The sequence below is a fragment of the Pelecanus crispus genome, chromosome 9, assembly GCF_030463565.1.
Source record: "Pelecanus crispus isolate bPelCri1 chromosome 9, bPelCri1.pri, whole genome shotgun sequence".
NCBI lineage: Eukaryota > Metazoa > Chordata > Aves > Pelecaniformes > Pelecanidae > Pelecanus > Pelecanus crispus.
The window spans coordinates 27,564,149-27,578,634 of NC_134651.1; the positions used below are offsets into that span (position 1 = coordinate 27,564,149).

The 14,486-nt window shown below is 36.4% G+C and overlaps 1 protein-coding gene across 1 annotated transcript in view; it reads left to right on the top strand.

Moving 5' to 3' along the window:
- WDR33 (WD repeat domain 33) overlaps positions 1-14,486 on the top strand; it is a 71,594-nt gene that overhangs the window by 12,438 nt on the left and 44,670 nt on the right. Inside the window, exons 2-7 of the mRNA XM_075716901.1 lie at positions 5,333-5,557; positions 7,412-7,480; positions 7,926-8,030; positions 8,659-8,754; positions 9,241-9,392; positions 11,158-11,255. Of these exons, the coding sequence (XP_075573016.1) occupies positions 5,354-5,557; positions 7,412-7,480; positions 7,926-8,030; positions 8,659-8,754; positions 9,241-9,392; positions 11,158-11,255 (724 nt within the window). The 5' untranslated portion in view covers positions 5,333-5,353. The remainder of the gene's footprint in view (positions 1-5,332; positions 5,558-7,411; positions 7,481-7,925; positions 8,031-8,658; positions 8,755-9,240; positions 9,393-11,157; positions 11,256-14,486) is intronic.

Here is a 14,486-nt window from a genome sequence, read left to right on the forward strand (position 1 = left end):
AAACAATGTGTGTGCATGCATGTTTAATTCTTTTCTAAAACATGAAAAAAAATTGCTGAAGATGGCAGAAATTTATGTCTGGAATATATCCTTCCACATAATTCTTTTGCAGTCGGAACAGGTACGATTCCCAGGTAAGGAAAAAGACTGGATGGTGAGACCAAGAAAGAGCTTTCATAAAAAACAGTGGGAATGTTTCAGGAAGGGGGAACCATGGAAGGATCCACTGCTCATCTCCAGAGCAGAGATGCACATTCTTCAGAGGACGAAAGAAAGGAGCAATTTTTGGAACTCAGTGTTGATACTTTGTAAAGAATAACTTTAAATTGTATTTGGTCTAATTTTTTTTTTCAGAACAGGTGTGTTTATTCACATGTGCTTACAGATTTCTTAATATACAAATTTAAAAGCGTAGAGGCACATTTTTTCAGAGGTGACCGTTTACAATAGGACTTTTGAATTTAAAGAAGTGTTACTAAAAGGAAATTAAGCAGTGTCAATACCTTGTAGATGTAAAGGTGCTTGTCTAATCAAAGAAAGATGGCATTTGCTGCTGATTTATTGAACAATAAACTTATGTTAACTTTGCATTGTGGTGTTCTTATCTCGTACTTCTGCCTCAGAAAGATGAGGTGGTTCTACTCTAATAGTGTTTTCACTAAATGTCCTGAACCATGTTTTGGACTCCCTATGTGCTGTTGCAGTGCAAATAATTACTATTCGTTTTCACTGTTTCTGTTACACTGTAAAAGTGCTTTTAAGTCTACATGTACTTTGTTTAACTGTCTAATACGCATTTAAAGTAGTAGTATACAGATACACTCAGGAAACTTCTAGCATGTGTTTTCCTTTGGTTTAGCCATTTCAGGGGAGTGTCTTTCAAACTGCAGCATGTTCTGATGTAGCGGGCAGCACAGGGTTTGCAAAGTAACTGCTTGCTTGCTCTCTCCAGGAGAATACCCTTCTGTTCTACCATTTGGAAACTTTTCTTTTGATGTATTCAGGTTATTACTCACTGTACTGCACCCAGGTTGCTTTCAGTTCAGTGAAAAATAAGTATTACATAGGCAAGCATGTTTTAGTTACCGGTTACGGCACTTCATTAATGATGATCTTTACTTTTTGGGTAAACCGTATAAAATTTGTCAAGATTATACATAAATCAGATTATTTTTTTTCTTTTTCTGTAAGAAGTGACAGATTTAGTATAAGCCATGACTCTTTTTCTTCAAACTTTATCTGATTAAACCAGTGTAGAAGGATGCTTTGGTGTTTTTATTTTGGTTTCATTAGCCTAATTTGTTTAATTTAGTGAAGTTATGTGTAAATGGCTTTGGTTGCATGATTTTGGCCAGCAAAGTCCAAATCTGTCAATTCTCAAAACTTCGTGGGAGATTTATTTTGATATTAAAGAAACAGCTGTACCCAAATAAGATGATAAAGTAACAATGTTACTAAGTGAAATGCTAGTGGCCTTATTTGAGTACGTGAACTAAGTGGTAACCATTTTCTGTAATGGACTAATACTGTATGTGCCTTTTCTCTTGTTTTAAGCAGCGAACAAACTACACAAATCCGTCTGTCTTGTGACACCATGCTGCCCTGGGTATAAGGTCATCCTCTTTTTTTTTTTCATTTTTTAGCTCTGTTCTATAGCCATGTCCTTCTGATGACTTGATAGCATTAGTAAACCTGCCATCCTTATGGCAGTATTAGGAACAAATAAAAAGCTTGCTCTTTTGCAAGTGTGTTTGACAGTTAAGGAATGGAGTTTGACATCTTGGGTCCTATCACAAGCTCCTTGAGTTCTGTTGCACACTTTATTCTGCCCAGTTCTCTCTCAACTAGATTCTTTTTTATTTATCTTTTTTTTTAAGCTGTGTCTGTTTGTCAGGTTTTTCATTCAGTCTCTCTTTCTTGACTGACCTTGTTCCTCAGTTAGTGTTTTTGCTTCTATAAGTACTCCCACTCTTAACTGTGTCTCTCCCAACTTGTCTTTGGGGTTTTTTTCGTCCATCTGGTCCTATTCCTGCCTTCAGTTTCATGTCAGATGGGCCTTCATTTATTCCCCAATTTGATTGCATTTTCCAGGCTTTCTTTTGTCATCTTAGCTGAAAGGTGGGCCCAGTTACTTATCTTCCAGTGTTTCTGGATGGCCTTATCTTTGCTCGGTGAATTCATTATATATTCTCTGTATATCCCCAAATACATTTACCCCCCAAATGTGTGAAAGCTAGTCAGCTTTGAAGGGGTACTTGTGGGGACAGAAAGGGGGAAACTGACAGTCAGCTCTCTGAAAAGTCATGTTTCTGTTGCGAACAATAAGGATGCATGAAAACGGCATACAAAAATTCAATTCACAGATCAAATTGTGATAAAAGTATAATGAACTAGAAGAGAATAACAGTTAATTGGTAACATTACTGTCCAGAAACGAAACAAGAGCTGAACTGGTTTTGATGTTGGGAAAAAAATCCTACTGTTGCTTTTAATTCTGTGCATTAAGGAAAAAATGGAGTCTTCCATTTAAACCCGTGTTGATGGATTATAAAATAAAAACAACGTTTGGTACTGTGCTTAAAATAGGAATTTGGATGTTACTGCTCTATATTACACACTGTCCTCTATTTGTTTGCATGTTTCTACTCACTCTCGCAATACAGCAGGAGCTTTAGCTATAGATGCACTGAATTCGGACACTTTTTTGGCTGATACAAAAAATCTAAAGGAGAGCCTGTTGAGGCGTTGGTTTGTCCCAACAAAAGACAAAGTAGGATACTGATAACTTAAATGTTAAATGGATATATTTGACTGGAGTAGAGGTCTTTGGAAATAAATGCTCCAGTTTCATCTGATAATGGAATCTGTTCGAAAACCCCCCTTCATTTCTAAAGCTGCTTTGTTTAGAAGCTTCACTTGGTGTGTAGATGTATACATGCATCTATATGCATGTGCACACACTCATATATATATATATGGTATGCAAACATGATGGGCATAATGATATTATGTGGACAAAAGCATGATGTTGGAGGCATTATTAGATGATGATCATGAGCAGCTGGGTAAACAAAAATCTTCTTGCAAAGTTTGTAACTGCAAGTAGAAGGCTTTCTGTGATAGATAGTGGTCTCAAAAGTTGGAGAAACAGCTTAGAACATAAACAGAACATAAGCTCATTTTCCTAATCCTGTGTCATTTCACTTGTCATGTTGTGATGTCACATTGTCTTGTCATAATCATGAACTTGGAAGGGTCTGTAGGTGTGAAGAGGTATAATTAACACGTTTATGCCTTTGGTTACCTTCTAAACAGTAGTTTTTGCTGATGTTGATTGCATGTTAAGTGAATGTTTATGTTAATCTAAGCTAGACACTGCTTGCAGTAGGTTTAGGTATGTCCCATCTAAACTGATCCGTATCATAGCTAATGCTTTATTTACCTGTGTTTGCAATTGAAAATTTTTCGTTGTGAGATTTTTTTTTTCTGAAAGATGAGAATAAATGATTAATTAAATTGTTGCTTTGGGGTGTTTCTCTAAAAAGGCATTTATGTAATGTTTTCTTGCAAATATATCTGATCAAAGGTTTTTGGAAGCCCCAGCATGTATCTTTGGTCTGCATTCTTGGTCTTGGTTCTTGAAATCTCTTTTTGCATTGCCTGTAAGAGAGTACAGATGTGTGGCTTTGAAAAAATTTTTTTTTCCCTCTGGTTTAAAGCACTGGTTGGTATAGGAGTGTATGTCTTTAGACTTGAGAGAGATTAGCACTGGAAATTTTCTCTAGTTTTTTTTTTTCCTGAGTAATGCATATGATTTAAAACTACATTAAAAAGACTTTATTAATGGACTTGCATGTTTAATGCCAGCTTGCTTTGCTCGTTTGAAGAAGCTGCTTTCTCTTTTTTCATATAAATCCACTACTGTCCTTTTAATTTTACCTTGGAGATTTGACACCTCAAACTTTCTGTACAGCAGTTGCTACCTTCTGACAAGTTGTAAGAGAATCTGAGACAGTGTTAGGGGTACTTGGCATACTTCCTGCATGAGAAAGTTTTTGATACCTTTTTCTTGTTTCAGACTAGCTTAATGTTGTAGTAATTGTGTTGTTACAGTTGTGTTATGGATGTGGCAGTATTTGGAGGTAGACATGGTGTCTTATTAGACCACCTGGTATTGGGCAGCTTTCACACAAATGAGCCTTTCAGCCACACAGTGAAGGCTGGTTTATTTGAAAGCTAGTCTCTTTTTCCAGTTACAAGAGTTGGTCTAATAAAAGATAACTACTCCTGCCAAAGGTCTTAAAGGTCTTAAATTCCCTTACCACATTTAAGGCAACATGCTATTCTGATTTAGAATTGTTTGTCTTGAATGAAGAATAGTCGTAATGGCTTTAGTTTGGTTTTTCCCCTTGTGCATTAGAGTTGTTTGTGTAGCTAACAGCCAGGTGTCATAAATGGCTTGTTTTATAGCTGGCCTGACACACTTTGAGTTAGCAGTGGAAAGGAGTGTGTGACTTTAGGTTTGCAAAGCCTGTGAAGAAGGTTAATCCCTGACTTGTGCCAACAAACTGATATTTAAAGGGCAACTTGTAGTTTTCAGCTGTGAAGAGGTTGCTATGATCTCATCACTTAAGGATTTTACAGGCTGGAAAAAATCTGAATATTGAAATTTTTTTCCTGTCCCTCACATTTTCTTAACATTCTCAGTGGGTCTTGTTGAGGGGAAGTTATGTTCGGTCACATTTATCAAACCCTGATAAATATGTAATCCATTTATTTTGCAATAACGGAATTGAAAGTATGCCTACAGGTAGAATGTGATCTGTGGTGTATTTACTATAAGTTATGTAAAGGGAATGCAATTTTGTTTTCAGGTCCTAGAATAAGGTTTAGAGGTAGCCCTTTAAAACTTTTTTCTTTGTTAATAGTTAAATTAATTTGTAGGTAATGTGGTGTTTCCTGTTGTATATTGAACCTGAAATACCATCTTCTGTCAAAGGGTCTTAGAATTTCTTGCATTTACTTATACTATTTTTACTGTGACATTCTTTTCATGTACAGTTCTAGTTTAGGGATGGTAATACAAACTTTATAGCGATCTGTTTCAATACAGAATTCCTCTTGATAGAGAACAAAGTATTTAACCACTTTAATGTCAGTGTTATGTGGCACAGGGGATGAATAATTGTTCAGAGGAACCTGCAAATGTTTCTTCCCAATAAACAGTGCTTTATGAAGTTGTTATTCGTCCTCATAAACTTAAGGTAGTGGAGATACTAATGTGGGATTTTTGTCATTATTATGTAGTAACCTAGTGTTTCACTTTTTGCAGTCTTTCAGAAACAAGATAGCCATGGCCACAGAAATTGGCTCCCCACCCCGATTTTTCCATATGCCGAGGTTCCAGCACCAGGCGCCTCGGCAGTTGTTCTACAAAAGACCTGATTTTGCACAGCAGCAAGCAATGCAACAGCTTACTTTCGATGGAAAGCGGATGAGAAAAGCTGTGAACCGAAAGACCATAGACTACAATCCCTCCGTAATTAAATATTTGGAGGTTAGTTAATTTTCTGGTTTAGTTTGAAAAACTTTTTTTCCTTCCTGAAATTTGTGATTGTGCTTTTCAGTGTCCATAGAGCAGTCTGGAATACTGGGAGATCCCCTGCTGCGTTTTCAAACTAAGTGACAAATGCTTGTAAATTTGGTATAGTATGAATACAAAGGGGTTTGGTCCTTGATAATAAAACTGCACATATACACAGCTGATTTTGCGTAAACAATTTTTACATTCTGTCTTGGAGTTCCAATTTGGAGTGCCGTTGAGTGTCTTGTGTGATGTTCTGACTTTCCAGTGAACATAAAAACTCATTATAAATAATGTAATTGTTCTTATTTTTGTTTTGAAATAGAAATTTCCTGAAGTGGGAGATAAACCATTACCCCTTTCCCTCCAAACCCAGGGCACCATAAAAATGTTTTTTCGTCATTTTACTAAATAGTACTGCAGCTTGCACTGTGGTCTCTGAAAATCCCTTTCTGTACAGTTAACAGATACAAAACAACTTAAATGAAGTTTTATTGAAGAAATGTTTCTGTAAAAATGCTTATTTAGCTTTCCTGATGAGGTGATACTAATTTATTAAGATATATAATTTTATGATCAAGATTTACTCTACAAGTACTGGATAGTAGCTCAGAAAAAACAGAATCAAATCTGTAAACAAAGGAATTGTTGGAATCTCAACAGCGACATTGCAAAGACATGATGAAATGAATTCAATCTGCTGTGGCCAGTGAATGATTATGGCATGTAGGTGTTAACACTTGGAAGGTTTTCTTGATAATAGATTTAAATTACCTTCTAAGATCTGTTTAAACACCAAATATTTAAAACATATTCTTATATTTTAGGAATGTCCCCAACAAGATTCTATTAGTAGTGGACTACTTCTGAAAAAATAATTTTAGTAGTTCAGGACCTTTTTTTACTGTGGTAGACATAAGAACCCTCAAACTTCTGTTTATTAAACCAAAACAAAATCATATCAGTATGTTTTGGACATTTACAGAAAATTAGGATATGCCAGAATTCCATTTCAGTCCTGGCTTCAATACTATTGATTTAATTTGATGTGGTTCTATAAAAAATGAGAAAAATGGTTTATATGTAATTTGCTCTTGGCTTAAGAAATGCTAGCAAACTGTGGTAGTGTATGCTGGAACTCTTATCTAGAATTTTAGCTTACGTTTCTGATATGTACACAGATGTAAATTGGTGAAGTCTACAGCATGAAGCTGAAATAATTTCATTCTTAATTCATGTAAAGTGTTTTGAAAAGATTGTGTTTGACAGCTCACAAAATTTAACTCATTGAAGGCATTTTTATTCCTTGGTGTTCTAAGCTGTATCTGTTTGAATGCCTTATTATCTTTAGGCTTCAGCCACAGAAGCTTGCTTTCTGGCTCGTGTCACTCTGTGGGATTTCATTCACAGTTCATCAGCACAGCTCCTAATGGTGTAAATGCTTATTCTGAAAGTAAACCTTTTGAAATGATTGAATGTGCTTCTTGTAGAGTACCTATTAGCCTGGGCAGCAAAGTACCAGTTGTCTTTGTTACAATAATGTGGCTTGTTACATAGAACTGCTCCTTTCATATTGTTAAGCTGCAATTTTAAATGAGCTGCTTTAGTCTGATGAAATTAAGACTTTAAACATTCCTGAATCTTTTGCTTATGCTGTACAAATTTTACAGGTGTCCTGAGACCAACATCTTTTAACTGAGTTTATTCTAAAATCTTTGGAGTGCTTTGGAATTTCCCAAACAGGCTGTCAACATGTTCCTTGCTTTCTGTTGTTTAACAATGAAGTATAGTGGTGGTATTAACTAGGAGTTGTTTTCTTTTTTCCAGAATAGAGTATGGCAGAGAGATCAGCGAGATATGCGAGCAATCCAGCCTGATGCAGGATATTATAATGATGTAAGTAAAATCTTTCTATTCCCTGATGGAGTTCTGTGGATAAAATTTGCCCAGCAAATCAGAAGGATTCTGCCTGTCAGCTGAGGTTATCTTTTTGTCCACAAGAGGCCTTAAAAATACAAATGGTATCTTCACTCTACGCTATCTTGTTCTATTGGAATCCATGTCCTTGAAGAGAACCTGCAATTGGATAGGCTTTTAATTTTTGGACATAAGAACTCTCATAATGCACTGAGCTTGCAAAGCAGCTCTTGATGATGCTGGTTCTGCATGTTTGGGATGGTAAATCATGCAGACTTTTGAACACTTCTACTGACTGACTTCTGATAATATCCCTGCAAATGAAAAACTTGCTTTTCCAGAAATAGGTGTTCAGAATATATGCTTTTCTTGCAGTTTCTGGTTAGAAATGTCATTACTGAATCTTTTGCTTTTTCTCTCATAGTTGGTCCCTCCTATAGGAATGCTGAACAACCCTATGAATGCTGTAACAACAAAATTTGTTCGGACATCTACTAATAAAGTAAAATGCCCAGTGTTTGTTGTCAGGGTGAGTATAGTGTTGGATTTACTTAGTTGTATTGTCTTAATTTAAATTAGTGATATTCTTAACTGAAGAAAGAAACAAGATAACAGTTAAAGCATTTCCAAATAATATATGGACTACTTGTGTGTCTAGTCTTTCTGTGGAGGGTTTTAGGAAATTAAATGGTAAGGTCTGAGCACAAAATAATTCTTACTCTCAGAGTTTGAGGTGCGCTTCCCACACTTTTTTTTTTTCATTTGGTGGAGGCTAATATATCTCGACTCACAGAAAAAAGGCAATTCGGTCTCTGTGCTGTTTGACTCTTGTAGCATCTTTTAACTTTTGCATGATGTCAGCAGTATTGTTTAGTATGGATGTCGTGCTAGAAATGTATTGGTGCCAATAAGCTGTTTCTTCTCTACGACTAGATTTTTTTCATTGCTTTTACAGTGGGCTTTGTCCTATTGTTACAAAAGTCAAAAGCCCTCTGGCACAGTTCTGCATTTTTGTCTATCTTACATCCTCTAGAAAGTCATTTAGTAAATTCCAGTTCTGCAGGTGCCCTGGAAGAAGCTTATGATTTATTTGGAGGATTGTGAAGAAATATTTGAATATTATATTTGCACAGTTTAGTTAAATTTTTCTTTTGCAGTGGACTCCTGAGGGGAGGCGCTTGGTCACTGGTGCATCTAGTGGAGAGTTTACTTTATGGAATGGACTGACTTTCAATTTTGAAACGATATTGCAGGTAAATTAATCTGTCAAGATTCTGTGTATTTCCTTGAGGTTTTGGAGCATGTTCTAGGCACACATCTTCACCCTGCTCATCATGGGTCTGTGGTCTAAGTGTGGTAGTGGGAGCCTTAGAGGTGTTTAGGTTTTTATTCTGCTCTGACCACATGTCAGATTGTGGCTATAGGCAATTCATTTAATACTTCTCATTCCATCTCCACATGCTGTACTAACTGTTCTCAAGAACATACTATGAGTATTTGTAATAATAAAGAAACATTCTGCAAACAATGCAAATACTCTTCATTTATTATTTGGAAGACCATTGTATACAAAGTAAGGGATTCTTTTTTTCCACAATAACGTTTTGAATCTAACTAGATCATCATTGTTTTAATTTCTTTGTGGCAGCTGTTAACTAGGAACTTTACTAACTTTTGTGTTTGTGTGGTCAGACAGTATTTGAACGTGTCTTCTAGAAATTTTGTTTCTGAATTTACAGGCTCACGACAGCCCTGTAAGGGCTATGACTTGGTCACACAATGATATGTGGATGCTGACAGCAGACCACGGGGGATATGTGAAATACTGGCAGTCCAACATGAACAACGTCAAGATGTTCCAGGCACATAAGGAGGCGATTAGAGAGGCCAGGTTTATACACAATATACCATTTTCTGTAGTACCTATTGCCATGATTAGACTGTTCTCTAAGTGTATTCTGGGTGCAGAAATGCATGGGTTCTGTCAGATTCTGGGAAACTTCCTGCACCACATAAACACAATATTTTCTTTTGTTTCCACATTCTCACCGTTTTGCTGGCACCTTTCTGAATCAGTATTGTCCCAGTATCCGCCTCTGCAATATGTTAGAGATGTATTTGTCTGCCGCATTTTGCACTGGTATTCTTTTCATTTTTATATGGTGACGATGTGTATCAGTTATTCCTTTTTATACGCACTGTGTAAGACAACAATTTCATTCCAAATAAAGAATTCAGTCTTTAATAATCTAACTGAATAAAATATAAAGCCTTCAGAAATAAAACACCTGCATAGTTCTCACAAAAATAATAAAACACTAAATAAAGTGAAGAACTGCTTGGCTTGGTGAAGCCAAGACTTCCAGTAATACTAAATACCCACGCAGACTGCCACATACAGAAGTCTAATGTTAATACTGAATGGGTTCTTCAAGCTTGAAACTGTAAGCAAGCCATTGAAAAGAAGACTGTAGGATATTCTCTTGGTTCAGTGTTGATGCCTCAGTTGTGCAAATGTCTATTTATATAAAAAATGGAATCTAAAGTGATACTATCAGTAAGATGTAAATGAAGGATGTTTCTAAAGCAAACTGCACATAATCTTTAGTAAGATATGGAAATGTTTTTAAAGTAAGCCTGAAGAGAAGCTGCAGATCCAAAATGAAGCTAAAGCAGTGTTTCTTCGGGTTCAGGTGCTGGCCCTTGGCGATAAAGGTTCACTGCCACAAAACCACTTTCCACTAAAGTCACCATTTTTCTTTGATAGGGTGCAGCATTTTCTGCCAGAGTTTGGTTATGAGAAGTGCTTACATTGGATTCAGTTACTGTCTGACTATCATGGCCATACACTGAATTTCTCTACTATTTTAAGCCCTTTCCTGATCATAAAGATCTAGGATTTCACGAGGGCGCCCTCGTGGTCTTTCACTGCACCAGAAAGGAAGTGAGTGCCTGTCAGTTGCTGGAGATGTTCTGGCCCTGATCACATGGCTAAATAACTCCTTGCTTTTCCAGTGACTTTCATCAAGTGATACTGACTGCTCAATCTGGAAGCTGCTTCTGTGTCTGTAGGATTCTTTTCATGGTGTTGATGGGGTGTAATAAGAGGGATTTTTTCCAAATTACTTTTACAGTAGTGGTACACTTGTTTTATATACAATTTTTTTTTCAACAGTTTAGCATTTTCCTGTGACCAGCTTTCCCTTATTTTTGCTTCTCTGCTGCAAAGCACCTGTGGCTGAAGAGGAGTTTTTCCCTAAGAACTGTTCTCCTGTGCTTCTACACAGTGTCACTTTCTTATCGTATTACCAAACATGAAAATCTAGGGTGACAGTTACCAAATCATATTGATGTTGCTTCTCATCCTGCAGAGAAGGTGCTACCGTGTGCAGTCATAGGTAGGAAGGTGCTAAGAATAAATTCCGGATTTTTTCCTCATTTGACAGGGGACTGTAATGCAATAGTAATCCTATGCTAAATTCATGTCTTGTGATGAAGTGTCATTTGGCAGGCACTATATTCACTTAAAAGTCCCTATGTTCAAATGCATCTTTCAGTGTATAACACATTACAGTATAATTTTGCCCTGTCTGAGAAGCATAGATAATCTGTTAAATGCTGACTTCTTTCCCCTGCTGTGTGTCTTCATGTAACAGTTTCTCACCCACGGATAATAAATTTGCTACATGCTCTGACGACGGCACTGTTAGAATCTGGGACTTTCTACGTTGCCATGAGGAGAGAATTCTTCGAGGTATGTGTACCAAAAGTACTGATTGGGGTATTTCAGGAGGGGGAAAACCTTTTTTTAACTAGGTGTTCACAATACAGAAGTATCAGCTTGTCTACATTTTTGTATTACATCCCTGTCTTAAATCCTCCAAACAAGTTTTTGTTTGGCTGCTGCTATAGGTGCCTTATAATATTCAGATAGGCTGCAGTTCACAATGGCATTACTCTGTTTACTGCCCACTTAAGCTCTAAACAATGGAGGTGGATATAAGGACATTTTTTCTACTGCTCGTGTTGGTAGAAATAGCTGTTTCTGGATCAGGAATACACTTATCTTTCTCCAAAGCTTAATCTTTGTGACCACTTTTACTTCAGAACATGCATCTTCATGCAGAGGATTCCATTCTTTTCATGGGAGTGCTTTCCATTCTGATTTCTTCAGAGGCAAGGTAGTTACTTTTTCTCGGTCTTTAAGAGGAGAGCATTTAGAGAAAGGAAGTAAATTTTGATCGCATCATGTATAGCACATGCAAATAATCCCAGCTTTGATTCAATAGTTTTCTGTCCACCATCTCTGTACGCTAACTTCTGGTGCCTTTCCACTGGCCTTATTGAGCTTTCTCCTTCTCTTGTTGCAATCTTACTGAGCAATAACAATAGCTTCTGACAACTACTCCTTTCTTGCAGAAGATGCCAAAAGCACACAATTTAATAGGAGAATATATTAAACACTGCCATGAGGTTTGGGGGTTGTAGGCATGCAGATAAACTGTAAAGAAGGTATGCAGTAAAAACATGGGATTCCAGTTTTAGGTGTGTGAGCTTGTTCAGTGCTTTCCTAAACTAAGGATTTTTCTTTTCTAAAATCATGCTTTCAACTTGGACCTGCATTAATTATTTTATGAAGTAGAGCTCTCTGTATTTCTCTTGACTCTTAAGCTCTCTTCTTGTTTTACTAATGCGTTACTCTTAAACACCACTACTTTGAAAAGACATTGGGCTCCAGCGTTCTTGCAATGATGATATTCTAACAGAACCTGTGCATAGACATTATGGTAGATGTGATCTTTGCAGGAGCTGGCAAGCAAATTTCTAGGCTATATCATTTATACCTGTTATTCTGGAAGGACCCAGACAGATTTGGGACTGGTTTGCTTGATGCTTTACAAAAGAAATCATTCTGCACTAAACACATTCTATACCCTCCTCCAGGTTTGTACTAACTACTCATTTAAACTATGTGGAGGAAATGGGGATTGCCTCCATGCAGAGTTGTCAAGATTATAAAAACCCCTCCAATTCTTCTGCGTTCTTTTAACATTCTGCATAAAGTAGGAGTAAAGCATTTAATTTAGACCATAAAGAACAGAACTTACATTTCCTTCTGTTGCCTTGCATACTTGAACATTGTAATTGTGACTGTATCTCAAATAGGATTATGCTTTGTTCTCTTACAGTTTAAACATCTCAATATACACTTCTTAGTTTGCAAAATAGCTCTGTAAAGAATATTTTTGCTTCTGCTTATATGATGTACCCACAATACACTTCATCTTTTAAGTCAGTTGGAAATATTTTGAAACCTTTACATCTCTGGATAAAATTGGACAGGGCAGATTATTCCTTGTTTCTGCTGTTAGATATGAAAAAACAAACAAAAAAACCCCAACCACCACCACCAAAAAATCCCTCACAACAAAACAAAAATAATGCCCCAAAGCAAGTGTTAGAGGTGGGAGGATGTTTCTGCAAAACCTGCAAGTTTGATTTGGTTTTGGTCCCTAGCACTATTGTTAAACATGATCAGAAGACATATTTGAAAGAGCTGTATGGGTAACACTTAGGTAGCTTTCTTGGTGGAAAATACAAGCTTTCATTTTGTTATTTGGAGTTCAGAGGTTATGGCTTTAGGAAACTGATCTTCAGCTTTTTGCTTCTCCACATGCATTCTGCTTTTACATATTTAGGAGTGTGACCTGTAAAACTTTGTTTAGTACAGCCTTGAAAATGTGTAAATACTCATGTCATTGCCATTCCAAAGTTAGTGATCTGTAAACTAAAATTCTGGTGGTACTTCATTAAAAATATTTTTCATTATATACAAAAAGTGTTTAGATCAAATACCATGCTAAGGAATGCTTTTTATTTCCTACTTTCACAAACCATGCTTCAGCTGTTCTGGTTAATATTGGTGCTGTGAGGTTGAAGGGATTCTACAGTGTAGTTTAGATCCAAAGCTTCACTTAATGTGTTAAGGTATGCTTCAGGTTATCACACAGAATTATAAAAATCAAATGAAACTATCAATCTAGTCAGATGTTTTCATAAAAAAGATTATCACTCTCAGGGATACAGTATCAATGTACCATTATTCCTACTGATTTTTCAGTAACAAAATAAGGAACAGATTTTTAAAAACAGGCTTGAGGACTTTAATGCTAAGGGATGCTTTTAAAGCAGTTCTGTAAAGAGCATTAAAGGTACATGGATAAGCTTTGCTGATCTAGAAAGGACAAAATTCTATAGACTTGTTACAGTGCTTTTGCTTGCACTGGAATGAACTAATATAATTTATCTCTATTATTTGATGAAATGGTTCCCTTTGAAACTGATCTGAAGGAACAGTTCTAGTCTTACCTTCCAAAGAGGATTGGAAAAACAAATTGGAAGTGACAAATTACATAGGACTACTTCTTAAGGTTTTGCTGGAGTTTTGAGCTGTCTACAGTAAGATACACATTTTTTTCAGTAGTTAAAGCCATGACTATGTAGGCTGCATGAGAAACACTTATTAACTATGTCCAGCTTCCTTTTAATTTGTCAAAATGAAAATAAACAGGAGGCCCTGTTTTGTTCTTCATACATAATGTCAGACATTCTGGATCTTTTTCGTTTAATCTGGCTCAGAGTTCCTTTGCTGCCCAGCTTTTTATTAATTTATGTTGCTTTGCCGTGGCTTTCCATGGCATAGCAGGTGGAGCTTGGGTGTTTTGTTAGAAGTATGTGCAAATTTATCAGGCTCCTTTTTAATATCATAAATGAATAAATAGGATTAAAATCTTCCATTCCTTGAGGAACCATCTTTAAGTAATTCATCTTCAAGTGAATTACCTTGGAAGAACTTGAAGGTGGGGGAAATGGCATTGTCATAGTCACTAATCTGCTTGCTTCCACTCGGCCCAATTACTGTCTCTTCTCTTGAAGTAAAGCTGCTGTACTCCTAATTCTGTACTGGTAGTTTTTGCCTATGTTA